Source organism: Neopelma chrysocephalum, unplaced genomic scaffold, assembly GCF_003984885.1.
Source record: "Neopelma chrysocephalum unplaced genomic scaffold, ASM398488v2 Primary Assembly neopelma1_22, whole genome shotgun sequence".
NCBI lineage: Eukaryota > Metazoa > Chordata > Aves > Passeriformes > Pipridae > Neopelma > Neopelma chrysocephalum.
The window spans coordinates 25070715-25093190 of record NW_020897689.1 but is presented as its reverse complement, the minus strand read 5'-3'; the positions used below and the strand labels follow the sequence as shown (position 1 = coordinate 25093190).

General features: G+C 40.1%; 1 protein-coding gene across 4 annotated transcripts; it reads left to right on the top strand.

The window, feature by feature from the left end:
- Positions 1-1331: 1331 nt before the first annotated feature.
- THOC1 (THO complex 1) lies at positions 1332-21516 on the top strand. 4 transcript variants are annotated; one of them, XM_027675611.1, is made up of 22 exons: positions 1332-1532; positions 2642-2715; positions 2821-2881; positions 3809-3875; positions 4873-4991; positions 5692-5740; positions 6203-6298; positions 6604-6686; positions 6938-7009; positions 7189-7262; positions 7868-7976; positions 9063-9194; positions 10478-10578; positions 11708-11774; positions 11944-11994; positions 12624-12694; positions 13934-14029; positions 14332-14397; positions 16358-16441; positions 16658-16805; positions 18260-18338; positions 20274-21516. In XM_027675611.1, the coding sequence occupies exons 1-22, from the start codon at positions 1434-1436 to the stop codon at positions 20567-20569; spliced, it is 2094 nt and encodes a 697-aa protein (XP_027531412.1). In that variant the 5' UTR covers positions 1332-1433; the 3' UTR covers positions 20570-21516. The 4 variants fall into 4 exon arrangements, with proteins under 4 accessions (XP_027531412.1, XP_027531421.1, XP_027531429.1 ...); XM_027675620.1 differs by lacking the exon at positions 11944-11994; XM_027675628.1 differs by lacking the exon at positions 6938-7009 and having other exon boundaries at positions 1335-1532.
- The last annotated feature ends 960 nt before the right edge of the window (positions 21517-22476 follow it).

Sequence of the window (22476 nt, the reverse complement as noted above, 5' to 3'; positions counted from 1 at the left end):
GGTAAAACACTGGAATACGTTGCCTAGAGAGGGGGAAGATGAGCCATCCCTGGAAAAATTCAAGGTCCCTTCCAACCCAAACAATTCTATGATTCTGATTCTGTGATCATGAAAAGTGTAATTTCTGCTGGAAATATTTCTGTCACTCAGGAGGTATCTGTACGCTATTGCTCAGCCTGTAAATTGTCAGCACTGAGGTGATTTTACCAATTATATAAAAGTACCTAATCATTCTTACTTCAGCAATACTTTGAAAATGGTGGCAGACTGTGGCTCTACGGTGGTTTATCAATAAAAAAAACCCAGCCACATCTGTAAAGTCATTTTCACTTCGGCCATACTGAAACGTGAAGGGTCTGGGGCACAAGTCTGATGAGGAGTGGCTGAGGAAACTGAGGGTGTTGTCCCAAAATAGGTTTTTCACCCAGTGTGCAAGAGGCCAATCTTATTTACAGTTCTGCGCACAAAGGGGTGCTAGGTGGCAAATCCACAAAGCCAGCACACCGACTACCCAAACTTTCCACTATTTATACATTGTAGCAAACAAAGGCATTAATGCTCATTGGCTGCAAGTTACATAGTACTCTTATTAATTAGTATTCTATCTTCCTTTGGTTAAATGATTCCCTCTGTTGTTATACTAATTAGTCCAAGACAAGCTCAGTCTTTCTCTTCTTTTGGGTTGGTAGATTTCTTGAGTCGGCGGGCTATGAGTTGGTGGTTGTGATCTCCCCGTCAGAATTACCTCTTGCCCAGTCAGAGCTGATTTCAGCACAGGCATTGAGTTGGCTTTGTTAGTTTCATCCTTATCTCGAGAGTTCTGCCAAATGTTCTCGTCCTGTAAATTCTGCATTCTTTGTGTCCACTATCCTTCTCCCCGAGCTTTGTTAACCTCCCCCTAGATCTGAGACCGTTGAAACGTGTCAAGCCCTTGACTTCAAGAAGGCAATTCTGCCGACAAGTTTATGTTTCTAAAACCTGGACACCAAGGGGAAACCTTATCGCTCTCTACGACTATCTGAGAACAAGTTGTGGCACGGGGCGGGGGGGCGGGGGGGCAGGGGGGCGGAGAGTGAATCGTCCAGGTAATAAGGGAATAGGAGGAGGAAATGGCCTCAAGTTGCGCCAGGGGAGGTTTATGTTGGAAATTAGGAACAATTGCTTCACTGAAAGTGTGGTCAGGCACTGGAACAGGCTGCCCAGGGAAGTGGCGGAGCCACCTTCCCTGAAGCGTTCAACGAGCGTGCGGATGTGGCGCTTGGGGGCACGGTTTAGTAGCGGGCTTGGCAGGGCTGGGTTAACGGCCGGACTGGATGGCCTCGGAGGTCTTTTCCAACCGAAACTACGCCGTGATTCCACGACTCCACGGGTACCCCTCCCACGAACTCGGCCTTACTCCCGACTCCTCCCCCTTCCCGCGGAAAGGGGGAGTTATGGCGTCATCGGCGCGCGCCGCGGAGCGCCAGCACCGCCCGGCCGGGAACATGTCTCCACCGCTGTTCAGCCTGCCTGAGGCGCGGCTCCGCTTCACGGTGAGACTCCTCCGCCTCCCGGCATCCCCCCCCCTCCCTCCATCCCTCCTCCAGGCCTGCCGCTCAGAGCGGGACCGGGCGGGCGGGAAGCTGCGGTGTAGGACTGTGCCTGGGTGCCTCTGGGCCCGCGGGCCCGGCCGCAGCTCCCGCCGAGGAGCGGCCCGGGCGCTCCTTCAAGGAGCTGAGATACAGCGGTGTGAGAGTGAGGATGGGGTCGCACACCGGCCCAGCCAAGGCGGGGATCAGCCTTTAGAGTAACATAAATTAATGTAAAATACAGTGACATTACGGTGTGGTCCCCGCAGCAAAAACGTCCGAGCATATTGCTTTTAGCTCCTTTGCGCCTCTGCTGAATGATGCTTTTCCCTTTCCGGTGCAGGGAAGCTGGATGTGTGCCTAGGGCTCTGGATCCCTTCGTTTGCGGCTCAGTTTGTAGAACAAGGGGATGGGCTTTGCACCGAAGTGGTCGAGGCACAGGCACTCGATCCATTAGATCAATTTCGTAACAGGAAAGTAGTAATGTTTAGTTCATCTTGTTAAGCAGGACTCATGTGCTCTTCAACGTTTTCATAAACAACCTGAGCGCAGGACTTGAAGGGACACTAAGCGAGTTTGCAGATGATACACAGTTGGGAGCTGTTGACTCCCTTGAGGACAGAGAGGCTCTCAGGCACAGGGTGCAATTGTTGGGGCTGTCTGTGCAGGGCCAGGAGGGGGACTCGATGATTCTTGTGGGGCCCTTCCAACTCAGAATATTCTGTGATTCATGTCCCAAATCACCACAACCACCTGAAGCTGTATGTGTGGGACGTGAGACTGTGGTAGATACAGCATTGGTCACAACAGTGTGTTCCTCTGTGTTTCCCTTAGAAATACTATTTTCACCACATTGTTAGCCCACGTTTGAGGTGTGATGCTCTACCAGCTCACATGCCTAATTTCCTATGCACTTGTTATTTGCCTTTCTTGTTACAAAGTTCCTGCTGTAAACTGACACATGGGGTGTGGCAGAAAGATTCCTTAGTATTTCTCTCCACTGTCAGAGGAAGGAGGACATCCTTTTGGTTTTGTGCCGGTTTTGTAGCTTTTCTTTCTTTGCGTTTTGGTAGACATCCACCAGAGAGGCTCTGATTAACGACAACATCAAGCCGTTGTTGAGCGCATTTAACCAGGTTCCTGGGAGGTAAGTAAATGTCACTTGCTTTTAAAAAAGTGCCTATTCGGATAGCTTTTAGTAATCTTGTCCCTAATGGTTGTTACTAACTAAGGTGGAATGCTTGCATTTCAGTGAAAATGAGAAGAAGTGCACTTTGGATCAAGCTTTTAGAGTTGTTGTGGAAGAAGAAATAGTAAGTACTTCAAACTGCTGCAGCCTGTCTCTTGTTGAACCTCAAATTTCTATTTGCAGGCTAATATATTAATTTAATAGCAACTTAGTATAAGAAAACACCGTTTATTAAAACAAACATGAACTATGTAGTAGTTAGGTAATTAAGATTGAATATGAATGGTTTAAAGAGATTGGTGGAATTTACAGACACCACACTATAGTGAGAGCTGTTGGCTGAGCCTTTTCCAGCAGTTCTTTGTAGTGCTTCTGAAAGTCTGCTATGTCTTAAAATTCTAATTCATAAATATGTGTTTTTCTACAAGTGTACTTTAAGAGTGGGTGGAAGGGGTAGGTTTAGATCAGATATTAGGAAGAAATTCTGCACTGTGAGGGTGGTGAGGCGCTGGCACAGGTTGCCCAGAGAAGCTGTGGATGCCCCATCCCTGGAAATGTTCAAGGCCAGGTTGGATGGGGCTCTGAACAACCTGGTCTAATGAAAGGTATCCCTGCCCATGTCAGGGGGTTGAAACTAGATTATCTCTAAGATCTCTTCCAACCCAAACCATTTGGTGATTCTGTGATTTTTTTACTAGCATGTAACAAAGCTACCTTGTCAGCTTGTCAGAAAAGAAAGATGAAAGGAATCAAATTATGTATGATCAAATTAATACTTGAATGAAGTCTGAATGTTGGGTATTAATTTTCAGGGGTAAATGACTCTGCACATTAGGATCTCTAGTGGCAGGAAGCAGTCAGGAATGGTTCCTCACTCAGTAAAAACTTCACGTAGTTAACTGACAGGTCAAATTTAATAGATAGTTGAAAGTTTGGGGAAGTTGAGCATCAGTATTTGTTTAAAATTTGCCTACTTGAAAACAAAAATTTTAGTTCTGTTAGATGTGTTTAGGTCAGAATAGAGAAATTTAACACTCTTTTCTTTGTTTAGATAAACAAAGCCCCATGTGACAATCTCCTGGCAATTATATCTCTTGCTATTAATGGAGTCACAGAAGGTGAGCATCTTTCTTTTGAATTTGTTGGCAGTTTTAGAGACCATTTAGGGGAATTCTAAAATCATGATTTCTTTAAGTCATCTAGAGTGGCTAGCTTTTGTAATATGTGGCCCTTATGCTAGTGGTTATTAAGTTTGTTTCACAAGAAAAATTAGGTGTAATATAATCAAATTCAGGCATATGTGTGACATTTGTGTTGGAATCTTTCTTCTTTTTTTTTAATAGAGAAAGATGCATGGTTTTGGCTGCAGCATGATTAGCATTTTCTGTCTTTGTCCACTCTAAAATGCTTAGATTTATCCCATCATAATTTCAGACATGAGACCACTGAAGCAGTACATGACTGGTTTTTAGATATTTGAATCTGTTTCTGTAACTGTCTTTTGTATCAGAAATCAGCGTGCTGATCTCTTCTGAAGTGTATTTTGCGCTCTTCACCTTGTTTATTTGTTCACATTACAGATAAAATACTGGTTTCTTTTAGTAGGTATAGCTCAACTACATGTATGTTTCATGAACTGTGGAATAACTTGACCTGTGATTACGAGGAATGCTGATACTGCCTACAAGCATGGATAGACAGACTTGGAGCACTACTTTAGCAGTGCTTTACTTGAGGAAAAGGCTCTCAGGCTTCATGGGTGGGTGCAGACTGACTAACTGTGGATTTAGAAGTCTGAAAGAGTTCACTTGCAGTCTGCAAACAGGTGCGACATTGTTTCAGACTTTAGGTCTTTAGAACAGTTATTTTTTATTATTTGTTTTACATTAATGCAAAGCTCTTGTAAAGCTCATTTGAGTATATCTGTGTATAGAAATAGCTTTAATGAAAGTTCATGATTTAGCCCAAGCTTTTTGTTAGGGTTTGTAGGAACCCAGGAGAACTTTTTTCTTACTTTTTTTTTTGTTTAATTTAATGTCCCTCAAGTGCCATGCATCTTTATTTTTTGCATTTCAGTTCAAATTTGTTGAATAAAATATTCCCTGTTCCTTGTAGGTATCTGCACTGCATCAACTCCTTTTGTGCTTTTGGGGGATGTTCTGGATTGCCTCCCTTTGGATCAGTGTGACAAAATTTTCACTTTTGTGGAGAAAAATGTTGCTACATGGAAATCAGTAGGTATTTTTCCAAAATGTTATATAGTTTTGCCAAACCTTCTGTCTGCCTGACCCATTTTTACAAATGGATTTTAGCTGTCTTTGCCTCTGACAAGTTAAGTGTCAGTAACTCTATAGGCAACACCTGAAAATCATTCCGCTTTCTCAGAGTTTTCCTAAGCTGCATTTTCTAACCAGGACTACTTCCCACAGTCATTAATTCAGGCTGCTCTGTTTCAAATAACATTGTGGCCCCTCATATTTACAAACTGTTCTTTATCATTAATTCAAGTATCTACCAATTTCTTTCTTCTGCTGCCAAATTACTAGTACTGCAAATGCTCTAAATCTTTTGTGTGTGTATTTTGCTTATTTGTATAATTAATACATGGAATAATAAAGGCAATGAGTGTAAAAATTAATGTGTTCCAGGAAAAAAAATGGATGCTGTTCTTACAGTTCATTGTCACGTATAGTTTTCCTGTATGAAGGCTGGATTTAAATGTGTTTTATGCTTTCTTGGAATTTGTGATACTGCTTATTTTACGTGTCCTTTTTGTGAAACCTGCCTGTTATCTAAGGGAAGACTCGAATTTAGAGTTATCAGTAGGAGCAACTCATATTTACTCATAGCTTTTAATTAGATTAATATCTGCTCAAGAAGGTTCTTAATGTTCTAAAGGTTCTTAATGTTCTGAATACCTTTACTCTGTTTCAGAATACATTTTACTCTGCAGGGAAAAATTATTTGCTACGAATGTGCAATGGTGAGTTGTAGTTTTTCGGGACATCGGGGAGGGAGAAGCAGAATTAAAGAACTTCCATTCTCAGCAAATGAAAGTGAATTTAATGATTTGATTTAAATTCAGATGTGTTCAATAAGTAATAAAGTTATAACTTGCATCACTCTGCAGATATTCATGAGTCTTGCTAATTAACATAAAAGTAATTCAGGCTTCAGGGAACTCTTTCCATCAGTGGAGGTCATTATAGAAGAACAGGTTTCATTTGAACTTATTTTTTATTGGTGTTAAAGGTACTAGGAGGATTGGTAGAATGCGTTTGGAAAAAATGTGTGATCTGAGAGAGTTACCAGCATTTAAATTTACAAATCTGAGCTTTCATTTATTAGCTCTGTAGGTCATGTAATTAGCAAGGCTTGAATTCTATTGCATGAGAATTGAAAAGAGGGATAACTACTAATATCCTTTACTTTTTACAATATTTAGACCTCCTTAGAAGATTATCTAAGTCACAAAACACAGTCTTCTGTGGAAGAATTCAGCTGTTCTTGGCTAGGTTATTTCCGCTTTCAGAAAAGTCAGGTGAGATTTTTTGCGTTGCATCACATTTAACATCTAAACAAGACTAAATATGCTGAATCTTTTAAGTTTGTGATGATTGCAGACCAAATCCAATTGGAGAAGATCACTTTGCACTTGTATCTTAGTTCTTGTCTCTGTCCTTGTTATTGTGACTTTCATTTGCTTTGATTTCAAACACAAGCTTTGAATGCTTGTGAGAAGCTTGGAATACTGAGAATTTAGTGTCAGCATCTGATAAACAATCAACTGAATGAACAGACTTGGGAATTTCAAAGCTTCTAAGACTGACCCTATGTTTTTCACAGGACTTAACCTGCAGAGTCAGTTTAACCTGGAAAATGTCACTGTTTTCAATACCAATGAACATGAGAGCACTCTGGGACAGAAGGTGAAAATTCCTATGTCATTTTTCACTCATTCTGCAATAAACATGTAAGATTGTTTGCACAAAAATGTGCTACTCTGATTAGTGGTTGGGACTGTATGTTTGTCACTTGGTTGTCCCTCTTCCAGGCTGAGCTGTTGACTGGGACATGGGCATGTTACCTGGTACATTAAACTGTGCACTTTGAGGGGAATAAGTTTGATTAGATTGTGAGCAATAGCAGTGTCACTTACTGTACAAAGTTTTCCCCACAGTGTACGGAGGATAGAGCAGTCTCTTCAGCTTTTTCCAGGAGAAGTCAGGCTGTCGTTGCAAAGTTTAGTAAGGTATTAAGACAAGAATTTGTTGCGCATTATATGGTAATAGTACTTTAGAGATCTTTTGAGTTACCAACTTAAGCTTTCTGATCTAAAATGTGATAGTACATTTATAAAAAAGAACACTTTGAGAACTGTATCCAAATTGTGTGGTATTTCATAAGTTTTAAATTATTTTTTCCTGTTAGCATGCTGAGGAGAGAGAAGAAGGAATGGACGTAGAAGAAGGTGAAATGGGAGATGATGAAGCACCAACAAGTTGGTGAGTTTACAGAAATTTTAAAAATTTAAACAAAGCTTTATAAACTGGAAGTAAAAAGCTGTTTGGGAAATATCTTCAGATGTTGTGGTCAGAATTCTCCTTACCTCCTGCCCTCTCAAGATTAGTGTATTTAATCAGTTAAGAGACCTGGCAGTGGCTTAACTGTTTAGGTGGAGTTGCCTAGAGGAGAAAAAAATGTACAGATTTGAAAAAGTTGCATACCCTGTCTGAGTACCAGTCTGGTTTTGACAGTTTTCCAAATTCCCTTGACAACACTTGTGATAAGATGTATCCAGAGATTTTGAATATATGCTGTATATGCTTTTAGGAGAAAAGGCTTAACTCTTCTTCATCCCCCAGATAGTGAAAAACTCCTAGGATCCCTTTTTTGTTCTATTTTTGCTTTTATGGTGAGAAAGTAGCAATAGACTGGATGGAAAACTCTTTTAGGGACAAATTCTAAGTTACAGATTTCTCTGTAAGGGTTCACTACAGACTCATTAATTCACTTCCAAAATGAATGATATTTTCTGGAGTTGTGCATTCCTGAATGGGCTTGAATTTAGTATATCACTTTCAATATGATTATTTTTTTTTTTCCACAGTTCCATTCCAATAGATTATAACCTGTATAGAAAATTCTGGTCACTTCAAGATTATTTTAGAAATCCTGTGCAGTGCTATGAGAAGGTGTCATGGAAAACTTTCCTTAAGGTAATCTGAGTAGATGCTTTCAACCATTCAGCCTAAGTAAAAGTCATTGTTCATAGGAGTAGCAGAGTGACTGTGTAAGCACAGAACAGTTCAAAGGCCTTTGGAAAATGCCATTGAAAAATGATACTGCATGAGGAAGTGCATTTTGCTGTTTTCTAAAGTGAGCCCGTGACTGTAAACAGTGTATTAAGATGTACAGTAAACCCCCTAATATAACTTGTGTGAGTCAATAACAAAAAGACTTCATATGTTGCAACAATGCCACAAGTACCTTTTCTGTGATTTATCAGCTGCAAAAAGCAGAACTTGAGGGTTTGGGTTTTTTTTTTACTCTGAGCAGATAAATAGCCTATCTAGCTCTTACTTTTGAATAGTCATATTGATCCCAGTGGGATTCTGAAGATTGGTTTCTAGTGAAGCAACACTCTTTATAGAAGCAATGACTTGAATGTCCCCTTCAGCTAGCTGTTTCAGTTTTGCTTAGTATGAATATTGAGGGTGATTTATTGCTAAGCTACTGTTCCTTCACAATTTGTCACTCAGTGTTTATTTAATAGCAAGAAGCCTAGGTTTTTTTAATCTTCAGTCTCTGTGTTCTGGTAATAAGAGGTGACATCTTTTCAGACATCCTAATATAAATCTAGTTAATGAGATCTGCTAATGGGGTCAAGAAAAGAAAAAAACAAAACCACACAAAACCACCACATGTGCAGTTCAAAAACTGAAGAAGGCCAGTCTTAAGTCTTTCAGATGAAATTTTTTAATTAATGTAGCACTATCATCACATGAACCTTTTTTCTTCATGATATCTAAAACAACAAAGCAGTTGTGCACTGTTCACAACCCAAAATGTGGTATTTCTTAGCATGTTTTAAATATTCATATAATTAGATGTTCTGACATGATAACGCTTTCAGTGTCATTTGTGTTCAGAAAGGTCGTACATTTTGGTAGCAGATGTGTTGTTTCAATGGGCTGGTAGCAAGTTTACAAATCATTTTACTTGCTTGGCATTAAGTCTAGCGTAGTTCTCTAACTACAAAGGTTTTGTATGATTTTCATGTGGTAAATAACTCTGTTTCATAGTACTCAGAAGAAGTTTTGGCTGTGTTCAAAAGTTACAAGTTGGACGACACTCAGGCTTCCCGAAAAAAGTTGGAAGAACTAAAAACAGGAGGAGAACATGTATATTTTGCAAAGTTCCTAACTAGTGAAAAGGTATGTGATTAGTCTTCTCTGAATCCCAAGCTAGTTGAGGTTGGAAGGAACCTGTGTCTAGTTCAGCCTCCCTGCTCAAAGCTCTCAGCTGGAGCAGTGGATCAGCACTATGTCCAGTTGGGTTTTGAATGACTCCACAGATAGAGACTCTGCTGTTTCTCTGAGTATCCCGTTACACTGTTTGATCACTTTATTTAGATAGATATATTTTATTCTTTTTGGATTGCCTCTTTTAATTAATGATTCAGGGACTTCTATTTGTGTAACAAGAGTCTGCAGTAAAGCTGACATTTATTTATTGCATTTCATTTGTAATGGTGCATTTATAAAAAGAAGTTAAAACAGAGAAAATACTTAAAGATCTGTTTGTTGCCTTTAGAATTACATTTTCAAAACTTGTCTGATGTGCTAACTATATTTTCTGCTCCATAATGGTCTTGTTTTAAATTGCTTTCAAAAATATCTTGAGAGGGTTTTATTCTGTTACTGTAAATCCAAAATTACAGCGCTCTGTTGAATTTAATCCTAAAATTGGTGTCTTCTTTTTGGAATGCTATGTAACTTAAACTTTTAAATGTATGCATTAGTAGGTGACAGAAAGGGAATCTCAGTGCAGCATGAGTTTTTCTGGACTAGAAGAGTGAGTAAATTCATCATAGGTCTTTGACCTATATATTGACAATTTTTAAATAATGTGTTATAGAAGATACAGAACCTAATTAACACCCAATAGTCAAAGGCCTTTTTCTTCAATTGTTCACTTTGTATGATCTATCATGCTGCGACATACAGGATAGAAACCAAGCAGTGTGTCACTGTGCAAGCATTGATGAGAGTGAATACTTCTGTGGTAGCCAAATCCACATGTTGTAGCGAGTGGTTCATAGGAAAAGGGAATGAGTTGTCCTTCAGTTGCATGAAATATTTGAATATTTGTTTTTCCAAAATCTTGTTCACTTCAAAATGAATGTTTTTAAATCCAGGACTATAAAATTGTTAAACAAAAATCTAGGGATACTTTTACAGGAAGTTCCTCATGCTTTCAAAAAAATGATTTAATTAGAAATTTTTATGCCCTTTCCTAAAGTGTGCTAGATGACAGTTTACCCATCTTTGTACCTTATGAAGTGCTGTCATGAAAGTACAGGTGATGCTGAATAGACTTATCACGATCTTGTTGTAAAAATAGTCCCTGTGAAGTTTATCAAAATCATTTGGTGTATTTTTACGCTTATGCTTGTTTAGTCTCATTAATGTGTAATTTTTCTGTTGTGGTTGTTTAGCTGATGGATTTACAGTTGAGTGACAGTAACTTCCGGCGTCACATCCTGTTGCAGTACCTAATACTATTTCAGTATCTAAAGGGACAGGTCAAATTTAAAAGGTAATGTGAAAATATTTTGTGTTTTGGGGATGGGGAACTAAGAACTTGGAGATAAACCAAAATAGAGTTTTGTCTACTTGTTCTGAGGTTCTTGTGAAACTTGGAGCCTTGGATTGGTAAATACAGGGAGGAGACTCTCTTTGGCAGCAGCAAGTTGTTAGACCAGTGCAAGTTATCTGTGTGTGGCATCATTTTGAATTTATATCGAATCTGTAATGTGACATTGGTTGCTGATTTGTTTTTTCCTAGTGTGCTACAGAATTCTAAATTAGCAAGAAATAACAATGGTGATTGTTGCTTTTATATATACATACATACATACATATATATATAAAAGCATATATATGTTGCATTTATTTATATATAACAGGACAGAACCAAACCCTGTATTTTCCTAATCTCAGTGTTATGCTGAAGAAATTCTACGTCTCTTCGTTTCCTGTGCCCTTGGCCATATGTGTGCATAATGATTGACATCATAAACAAAGCAGCTTTCTTTCACCTGCAATATGCTGCTTTTTATAAATAGCTTCTAAAGAACTTTGTAAACTAGGTTAGGATCATCATCCTAATTCTATAGATTATTTACCAAGGCAGTCCAATGCCAGAGAAGGAATGGAATTCAGGTCTTCTGAATTGCAGTTCAGTCCTGTTGAGGGGACAGTCATTTCAATCACAATTCATTAAAATGTTCATTAAAAGCAGTGATCAAGGATGGTCTGAGGTACAAATGGTGTGTGTATATATATATGTATATAACATTTGGGGATTTTTTTTTTTTGAGGTAAGGCTTTTCATTGTCCCCATTTGCTGTGCTTTGGGTCCAACATCAAGATGTGGTCTAGAATCACACAAATGGGCTTCCTATTGGATGAATCTAAACCTTGACAGTAAATTTCTCAAGCAGAGAATTCCATAAACTAATAAATGGGACTAGACCAGAGCAAATTCAAAGCACTTTTTTTCAGATCCCCTCTAATACCCCTCAGAAGGTATGTAATGTAAATGATGTGTCCTCAACACTATTTTGATGTGTAGTGAACTCTTAAAATTAAAAAAAAAAAAAAAGAACAAAACCCAGCTGATTTAGTGACACTTTTTGGTGTGTTGTTTTGTTTTTCAATTGTAGTTCAAACTATGTTCTAACAGATGAACAATCTCTTTGGATAGAAGATACTACGAAAGCTGTTTACCAGGTTGGTACGGTGTCTACTTATATAAAACTGGCATGGAAGAATATTTAGCATGTAATTTTCTATCAGCCACCTTTGAAGCAGTAACCACCGTTTTCTTTGGGTTTTTTTCTCTACATATTCTGCTACGGATATAATGCAAAAGGTTCACTTTTCTTTCTCCTATTCATAGCTTCTTTCAGAAAATCCTCCAGATGGGGAAAGGTTCTCAAAAATGGTAGAGGTAAGTACTTTAATGCCTGTCTGAACAAAGTCTATTTAGCATATAAAAAAGCAGTTTCCACTTGAAGTAGCTTTTGGAACACAGGTGTTATATCTGCGAGAACTTCTACCTCATCTCAGTAAAAAAAGGTCTCATCATTTTATTTTGTAGTCATATTTTTCCCATGTTTTCTTTAATGCTCTTTTCTTCCTTTTCCTGGAGAGAAATGGAAATATGCATATATATGCATGTGTACATACAGGAGAGATTGGTTATTAAAAATTAAGAAATCTTTGCAGAGAGGAGTGCAGTGCCCAAAGACATGGAAATAAGATAAAAGCGAAATTTAAAAAAAAAGTTGTCTTCTTGCTTTCCTTTCTTTCTTTACTTTGACTGCATCTATTTTCTTGTTTAGACTAGGAGAAATAAAGCCTTTCCTACAGTTATTGAAGAGAGGAGATATACCATTTTTGAAAAGATTAAACCAGGTGTCGAAGATTACACTGATGACCTTCAAAAAAGCGACTGAAATACACAACTTATAACCAGAGTATTCTCCTTGATTTTAGTAGTTCAGTTAAAAACTTGGGAGTCAAGTCCAAAACTGATTATGACCCTAATAATGTGCAATACTTTCTATGTTTCTCCAGCATATATTAAATACTGAAGAAAACTGGAACTCATGGAAAAATGAGGGCTGCCCAAGCTTTGTTAAAGAAAGGTAACTGTATTGCAAAGTAGAAGCTTTTTGCTGCTTGTTTGAAATGGTGGTTCCCTTCAGAATATGGTACCCATGGTTCATAGGAGTGTTAACCATTTGCAAAACTTTGAGATTTGTCCCTTCAGTGTGTGCAGAAGGCTCTTAGATTTCTGCCAAAAGTCTTAAGGCTTCCACTGTGTCAGGGAAGAGGTGGTTATGGATGTGTGGGCTCTCAGGAGTGCACTCCCCACTGTGTCATGGCAACACTTTGTTGTACTGAGGAGACTGGAGCAGGTTGTGTCCTCTCCTGCTTTTGGCAGACCCCAGGCCGAAGAAGTTAGTGCCTGACTTTCCCATATATCGCTTTGGATTGCCTCTAATGAAGCCTTTGGCATTATGGCTGTGGCAGGGCAGCATACCTGGAGTTTGTGCAGCAGTTCTCTTATGCCATTTATTTATTAGGTTTGCCAGTTGGTGGTGATCACTTACTTGAAAGGTAGTGACAAGTGGCTTTCACCACTGAGAGGTTTCCTGTGTAATTCGTTGGTAACTAGTAGCAAAACTTCAACTCCAGATGTCTGCTTAGACTATCTTGAGGGGGGTGATCAAACATCCCTCTTCCATCCTTCTTCATTGTACACACAGACTGTAGCCTCTTTGTGGTAAGGAGCATCTGAGTCATTATCTTTTGAAGATTTCCTTTTATTGGAGACATCAGGTGCAGCCACCTCTTCGTGACTTGAGCTGTTTGAAGAAAAAGGGAGGGGACTGTGAGAAGAGAGAAATTACTGTTGCAGGGGGCTTGTGAGGAAGTACAACTATGAAATTTGACTTTTGTAAATATTCTCCTGTAGATCTCATCCAGAGTTTCAGCTTGGGTAGGTCTTGCCCTAACCTCAGTGTTCTGGGATCTCCATTCTCTGATCCCATGAAATCAGGTGCAGCTGGGGAAAGAGACCTTGCAATCATAGAGCAGATGATCCCAGGAGCAGGGTAGATCATACTTATATGTGCTGCTGGCACAAATGTGATTTCCTTCTTTTTCTATATTGGGACTCTGATAGACCTTTGCATTTGTGAGGGAACTAATTTTGGTATCTGGCAGATTCCTTTCCTTATCCTTACTTTGCCTTCTGTCTCCTCTTCCCTCCTGCCTCCTTCCACTTGAGACTCACAGTCCTTCTGATTACTTTCATTATGATTTATTTTGCTCTCGGAATATTTGTGGTTTGATACTAAAGAGCATCTTTTTTTGTTTAGACCTCCTGATTCTAAACCAACGAGGCCTGTGAGGAAGAGGCCAGCTCCAGAGGACTTCTTAGGAAAAGGATCAAACAAAAAAATCCTTATGGGGAAGTACGTTGGATTTTCTTTTTTTATTTACAGGGTTTCTGCGTTTGGTTTGGTTAGTTGGTTTTGGGTATTTTATGGGGGGGTTTTTCCACTCTTCGTTTTTTTCTACGCAGTAATTTTTAAACTTCCTTACTTTGGAACCACCGGGAAAGAACAGCCAAGGGATATATCATTCTTTTAAAACTTGCAATAGGCTTTCTTTCCTTATAGCCATCTCTTGTAGATCCCTTTTAAACAGTGTGTAAGTGTGGAATGATAGAATGATGAATGTGGAGTTTAATGTGTGTTTATGCTTCCCTTTTCAGTGAGGAACTGACCCGCCTTTGGAATTTATGTCCCGATAACATGGAAGCTTGTAAATCTGAGAGTAGGTAGGTAAAAAATGGGTGTGTCATTGTCTAAAGCTAACTTTCGGCACTTTAATTAGAGAATTGCAATTATTACAAAATTGGGAAAGGAAAGTATACGAGGTGATCTTAGGAGGTGTGCCATTTCACTGTGTCTTGAGAGAAGTTGGTTGTATGAATATTTGTCTTGAAATCCCCTTACAGTTTTCTTCGCTTCTTCTAGTGTTTATGCTGTCAGTAATTTTCATTGCTTAGTAAAGTAAAATCTAAGCTAAAAACCAGATGAAAACTCCCATTTTGTAGAGCATGATTGTATAATTAATTACCTTATATAATGAAGGAAGATTGCCAAGTGTGGCTCTAATGAAGTTAGCATGCTATTTGACTATGATTTTCAAGTAGGCCTGTGCTTTGAACAATGCTAGATAAGAGGAAATTGGCTGGCAGGCATTGTTCCAGTGCATACCGGATCTACTCGTGCTGCAGAGGTAGAAGAACACAATTATTGGTTGTCCCTTCTGCTTGCACAATTGTAGGAAATACTTAATATGTACTCTGCTACATAACTTTGTTACAGATAGCAAAATCCCTTTCTGTGCTCACATAATACCTAGTAAGAAAATCTGGAAAAGGAATGGGACAGTTCCCAAAGAGAGCTCTGCTATTAGTGGCTGTAAAGTCTGATTGCCTGCAGAGGGCTGCTAGCTGTGCAGATGTCCCGAGTGGAGGAATTGCTTTTCCAGAGGTTTAGAGCTTTGCAGAGGAAGTGCTCTCCTTTCTTGTGAGCTGGGTTGTACAGGAAAGCCTCTGACAGAATACTTGTCTGTACTAGGCCAAGGGCTGAAGGTGAAGTTGTGTAGAGTCCAAATCTTTTGATTCCCTGTGCATGATTGTATTGTGCTACAATGTCTTTACATAAAAATAAAAAAATTAAAAAACCTAAACAAATGGAGGTAAACCAAAAATGCAAGCCGTGGTAAACAGGAAGGAGAAGATCCCATGGGGTCTGGATTCAGTGCCAAGTTTTATTACAGACTTCATGACTGTACGTGGTCAAGTGAATGTAGCTTTTTGCTTTGGTTCCTCACATCTCCCTTCAAATGGGGTAATACTTCCTTACCTGTCTTTTCAGATGGTTGTTTTGGGGATAACATAGCAGGACTCAAATCGTATGGGTTTTCAAAGTGCTGGCTTTAGTTCCAGTGATAGTGCTACACTTAAACCATGCATGGGGCGCTGCTGCCCTGGGCAAAACATATTTTTCAAAACCAAATTGAATTTACAGACCAGTGTGCTTTACCCCCTGCTCCAACTAATTACTAGATTCCCTTGCAGAAGCAGATGTATCTCTGTCAGCCTTAGGTAGCAGAAATGCAGATCACTATGAGCTTGCTTTGCACCTCTGAGAATTTTGGCTCACAGTAACCTACAGCTCTTATGTGTCTCTGGCCTTTAGCCTTCACAGCAGCAAACTGTCCTGATCGTTGGAAATATCATTTCTATTCTTTTTTTTAGGTCAGGGTTCCTTTTGTGCTGGTTTAAATTCCTGTCAGAAGAAACCACAAGCTGTTCCAAGAGCCAGACGGAACTGAAAGGGTGTTGGGGGGGATTGCCATGTTTTACTGGTCCTGTCAAATCTCACAAAACTAACAACCATTTTAGACTCCTGAGCACTTGTGAGCTTTGTGAATGTTGTTGACAGATGTTGATGTCACTTTTTGGTATGGCAGAAGGTTTAAATGTATAATAATAGGCACTGCTAGTGACTGCTGTTAAGCTGCAGTGGTTATTCAATAAATAAATTTTATAGAAACATGTATCAAACAGAGTCTTTGCTAATTTGCAGTTGTTGAATTTGAATGGGTTGGTTTGAGGATTTTCTTTTCTTCAGTGGATAAGCTTGAGATGTGTATGCAGGAACTGAAAAACAGCTATTTTATAGTAGATTGGGAAGCGTATTAAAGCTTCTTATTTAATTTTTTAGGGAATATATGCCAACGTTGGAAGAATTTTTTGAAGAAGCTATTGAACAAGCAGACCCTGAAAACATGGTTGAAAATAAGTATAAGTATGTTGATCTTCGTGTTTCACTTGATTTTGATCTCTCATGTTTGGATTGTTAAAGAAAACAGACTGTTGTCAGCAGTACTAATATCTGTGCAGGACTCCAGTAATGCACAAAAAAATTTTACATTTTGACAGATTTTTATTAATTTCTAAATGTCTCATATCTTTTTTTTTTGTGCTTTTGTTAGATGCCAACCAAACTTGTTCTTTATTGTAGGGCTGTGAACAATTCTAACTATGGCTGGAGAGCACTGAGACTTCTGGCACGCAGAAGTCCCCACTTTTTCCAGCCAACAAACCAACAATTCAAGAGTTTACCTGAATATCTAGAAAACATGGTAATCAAATTAGCCAAGGAGCTGCCTGTAAGTAATATTATCCTATAATAATACATGCTGAATTCATTTGACTTCCTGGTTGTTTCTCTGCAGTCCATTTGGTACATGCAAACACAGAGGGGCAAAAAAAAAACAAAACAAAAAAATAGGAAAAAAGTTGGTACACTAAAGTAAAAATTACAAATAAAATTAGTGTAATTTGTGAAGATCCCAGTAACACTAAACTGAAAAACATTGAATAACCAAGTAAGTGCTGAGCCCTGCCTTGTATTCTGTGGAAAAAAAACCCAGCTGTGGCAATCCCATTGGTAGGCAGGAATGTATTTGTGCCCAGCTACTTGGGTTCTGTGTTGCAGTGCAAACCACGTTTATGAAAGGTCTAAGCCAGCGTTATGGCTCATGAATATACTGGGATGGCAGGAAAAGGGGCAGTGCGCGCAGCTGAAAGTACTGTGCTAAGTGTTACCAGAGCTTTACAGCAAGGTTTGCCAGAGCTCTTCTGTCAGGTCCCTGACTTTTAAAATATGTAAAGTAAAAATAGACCTTGTGAAGCTGTAAATTTAAGGCATTAACCCTTTGCGTGTTCAACAGTACAAATTTGAGTCCAGGGAGAGGCCTTTCAGATCACTTTATACACAGTGATATACACAGGCCAGCAGTGGGGAAGGGGGTGTTTTCTAAACCTTTGAGTTAGCACAAAACCCAGCAATTTCTTGCAGATAGGAACTGCTGCCTCTGTATTGAGACCTTCCTTGTCTGTAATGGGAAACTACTGAGGTGTAAAGGTTGGATTGTAGTATATAGGTTTCTTGTTTGTCCAGCCATCAGAGTTAACTGTATGCTAACAGCAGGTTTAGAAAAAATACAGGGAGGGGAAATGTGTTGTAATTTGTTTAATGCATTAAGATGTCATTGTATGCAATATTCCTGATGGTGTCACTGTCATGTACCAAATGTTATGGCAAGAAGCACATAAGGCCTAATGGCTGAAATGTAGAAAAAGAGGAAACTATTTTACTGATGAGTTGCTAAATCAGAGACTGAAAAGTTTCTTGTTTGCATATTTGTTTGCCACCTTTCAGAGGTTTGAAAGTGTCAAAACTTTGGGGAATTCTCAAGTGAGGAATAAAATTAGTGAAGAATAATTTTTTTAAAAAAACATGTTCATCAGTAGTGGCCTCAAAGTTTGCTGCTTGGGTTTTTTTAAGCAAGTAAGTAATAAAGCTCACTATGTAATGCTTAGTTGTTGTTATCCTGTGAAGTCAGTGAATACTTTTATTAGGTTTTTTAGTTAGTAATATGTTTTATTAGAGCACTTGTTACTGGTGTTTTGGATGCAGGAGACTGTGGGGTAATTTTTAATTCTCATGTGGGATCATGTCAGGTTTTCCATTCTAACACACATCCCAGAGGCAACCAGAGAGCTGTAAAATTTCTCTAATACAAAATTCATTCAGTGATGTTTAGTTCTTTCATTGTAGCCTCCTTCTGAAGAAATAAAAACCGGCGAAGATGAAGATGAGGAAGATAATGATGCTTTATTGAAGGAAAACAATGAAAGTAAGATTTGCATGTTTTCAGTCTTTTCAGTTTTTCTCTTGATGTGTATTGTAGGAGCTGTGTTTAAACATAGTTTCTGCTGAGGGCCATCAGTCCTGTGTACCCCAGTGCTTCTGACTTGAACCAGCATTCGTACCAAAAAGTGCAGCCTTTTTGGGAGGCTCATGGCCTGCAGTGCTGAAAGCATCCAACTTGTTGGATTAGCAGTTTGATTAGGAGCCTCTTTCACCTTTTCTGCTATGTGGTGTGTATTTACATTGTCAGTAGGTGTTTACAGCTGAAATGCCAGTATTGCTGTGTAAAAGCCTACCTGAGCACTCCTTGCCCCTCTTTCCTGTTCTCTCTGCCCTCTAATTGCCAGGCTAAGTGCTTCCCTATAGTCCCTGTTGGGGTGGGTAGTTATGGGACTTTGAAAAATGGATATATTCCCACTCTGAGTTCTTTACTTCCTCTTCATTTAAAATATCTCAAAGGCAAAAGCTTCTCTGTGAGAAGAGCGATCTTCCTAACAGATATCATCCTTTGCTCATTCCCCTTCACGAACCGTTCCGTTTGTCTCTTGCCTGTAACCCTGGTATGTCTTGCTCCCAGGTGTCCTTTTCCATCTCCTTTGTCTGTAAATCTGCCCTTTTCCATCCTCATTCATGCCTTCATCTCACAACACCTTCTCCCTTGCGTGTTGTAACTCCATGTGCCAGCTCCTGGATCCAGTGTGGGCAGGTGGGATATGCAGGGCGTGGCAGCCAAACACTGGGTACCTCTGGCGGTTTTGTTGAAGGCTTTTTTCTGTTAGTGGAAAACCTTTGGGCCTCTGTGAATCTCTGTTCTGTTGCCCTTTTCCATCCACCACTTGACCATTTCCACAGTCTCCTTGCCAATAGTAGAGAAGTTCTCTTTAGCTTAATGCTAATTAGCACAGCCTTGGTGGTGTCACTGTGTGGGATTTACATCTTTCTTTAAATATTTTCTTAAAGCAAAGATGACAGAGCCGTGGTCTGCTGTACACCACTGTCCTTAGACTTAAGAGAAGTGATCTGAGGGCTTTTGTTGTTTTGTTGTCCGGGATCTTCCATCCTTTCCCCTTGATGTAGTGACTTGAGTTCGGATAAATGAGTGTGACTGATAAGTACTGGACAGAATTGAAACTTCTGCTCCATGCCAGCTAGCTCTTCAGGTGGCACAAGGGTGAGATATTTAATAAAAATTAAGAATATGGTTAATTTCTATATGTAAGTAATTCAGTCTTTGGATTTTTTGTTTAAAATTGTGAAATAAACACAGGTGGTAAGCCACAGATTGCAGACCATGATAAGCTATGAATGTGCAACCCCCCCGTGTAATCACTGCAGCGCTTGGCTTTTCAGCAGAGCATAGTATTCCATGATTTTTATCTCAATGCCAGAATGACAGAAAATTCCCTAAAGTACTGACTATACACTAAAGTTACTGTTACAGTCCTGCTGCCAATAGGAACATGAGAAAAAAGGGAAGGAAACGGGGTTTTTTACCTAGGTTAACTTTGACTAAAGTGACTAAAAAGTTCCAAAAGATAAATATTAAAGATCACTCTGTATTTTAATGTTATAGTTGACTTGTGTTGAGTACTGTAGTCTGCCTGTAAAACTTCGTGTTTTCGTTTGGAGGAAGTAGTTCTGATGTAGCAATTATCTCTCAATATAACAGGAGATAACACAAAAAGCAAGATTTTCTTTATCACAGGCAATAAGGGACATTCCTCTTGAAACCCAGGTAATAATACATCTGTGAAAACCTGCTCTCGGAGCTCGAATAGGTTTTAACAACCACAGGAAAGGCCTGAGTCAGTCTGTCAGTAAATAAACAGAAAATTTATACTGGGGCAGATCAGGGTAGATTAATTTGCAGTGTCTGGAGATGCTCCCTATGTCTGACTGATTCCTTCTCTTTTTCCCCCAGGTCCAGAGGTACAACGGGACAAAGCCATGACGGGCGAACAGATCGAGTTATTTGCAAATAGGCTTGGGGAGCAGTGGAAGGCCTTGGCCCCCTACTTGGAAATGAAGGATTCTGATATCCGGCAGATCGAGTTGGACAGCGAGGATGTGAAGATGAGAGCTAAGCAGCTGCTGGTGGCCTGGCAGGATCAGGAGGGTGCACATGCAACTCCTGATAACCTGATCACGGCGCTGACCAAAGCTGGGCTAAGTGACCTTGCCGAAAGCCTGACCAACGACACCGAAGGCAGCAGCTAACTCGCTTCAGCTGCCAACTTGCTCTTTGACTTGGGGGGCTGGGGGTGTCATTAATTGTGACTGTTCTGGTGGTTGTCATTGATAATTGTTACTATTGTTGCTAGGTAACAGATTTTTGATAGGTATTTTTTGTTCAGGAATGATAAAGCTTTTTAATAACACTGTAGGGTTGTCCGGATTTTCTGAGAAAAGGATTAGTCATCCCAATCCAGAAACGGGAAGCTTCATCTTTGGTGGTGGAAACATAAAAGGGAGGATGGAGAGGCAGCTTTCTGTGCGGGCAGCAGGAGGGTTTGGCACCAGCAGAGCTCAAGTTGCTCCCGTTGGACAGAGCAGCCTCTCCAACTGCTGCTGCCTTTGCGTGGTTTCTCAAAGCAGGGTGGGACTGTGTGTTAGGGACTTCTGAGTCACCCTTTGGGTGATGGGGAACTGTAGACTGTCAAAACATACCTGTTATAGGTAAAATAAGAGGGTGGTGATAGAACTCGAAGTCATAGCATTGACTTCCAGTGAAGTGCTGTTGTCCCATTTGCCCGCTGAAGAACTGGTTCTGTCTGAACCTTAATTAGGTGATCGGGGGGTTCCATGCTTATTTTTATTAGTGATTATTTTTAGCCTCTCCATGTAGCAACTCCCCTGAGTCATGGGGAACATGGTAATTTTTTGTCCCAGGTTACTGTGAAGTGCGAGTTTTAAGGACATGGCTGTCTGTAGATGGGTACAAGCCATTTTCCCTCAACGAGTGGGAGATTTTTGTAGTGTCAAGTGGCAGTTGATTACAACTTGTTCTGTGGGTGTTTCTTGTAGTGTTTCTGCCATTCACCAACATCTCTCTGATTGATGAGTGTTTGGCAAACTACATACCACTGAACTCCTCTCTGTATTGTTTCAGCTATCAAATCACAGCTGTGAATTTCTAGTGTGGTGAGATGCCACCTCAGAAGCGAGTTCCTGTCTGCAGAGCCATTGATGAGAGCTTTGTGCCTGCTGCCCCACTTCGGATTTAAATGTGTTAGTAATGTGAATGCTGGGTCCTGTGGTGAAGGTTAGTAGGGGCCAAGATACAAGAGTTATTGGAAATAACAGCCCAAGTCTTGCCTCCTGCTGCAGGTACAGTTTAGTAGAAGCTACGACATGTAACAGTTTCACTTGTTTAAGGGACTTGAACATATTGTGAGTGGAGGTGTGCAGGGATGACTGACAGCTCTTCAGTGGGGCCTGCCTGCCACCTCCTAGGTGGGAAAGCTGAGGGTGACAATGGGAGGATGTAGTTCCACAAAGCAGCAACCACACACAGGCACCATCCCTCCTTCTTCTTTAACAGGAGCCAGAACAAGCATTTAACATGGGGAAAAGTCTGTAGTGTTTCTGTAGTGCACACAAGAACAGAACCACTGGGGCTTCCTTACTGGGCAGGGCTTGCCTTGAAGTACCATGCAATTGATTTAATATACCCTGAGGCCTTTGGTGTGCTCCCAGGGGACACTGTGCAGGGAAGGTGGCAGTGCAGCAACCGGCAACACAATTTTAAGGCAGAGAAACCACCTGTGAAGGCCAAAGCTGATGCCACTGTCCCCAGGGAAGGATAAAAGAGGGCCCCCCTCCTAGCAAGTGAGGCACAGGCAAACTCACCCCTATACCAACAAAAGTGAAGGTATTTCATATGAATATGGACCAGCTGTCCCAGAAGAGACTGGGACACATCAACAACTGGGAACCTCCACACCAAGGGGTGAGTGTGGTGATGGCCTTGATAGTGCTTTTCTTGATAGTGTTGGCTGTTTCTTTTACTGCAGTCACACTGACTCACAGTTTGCTTACTTACAAGAACTTCTTTAGTAACTAAGTCGTTTTGCAGCCACCACCCTGGACTTATCTACTGAGTAAAGAGTAACAGGACAGGAGAA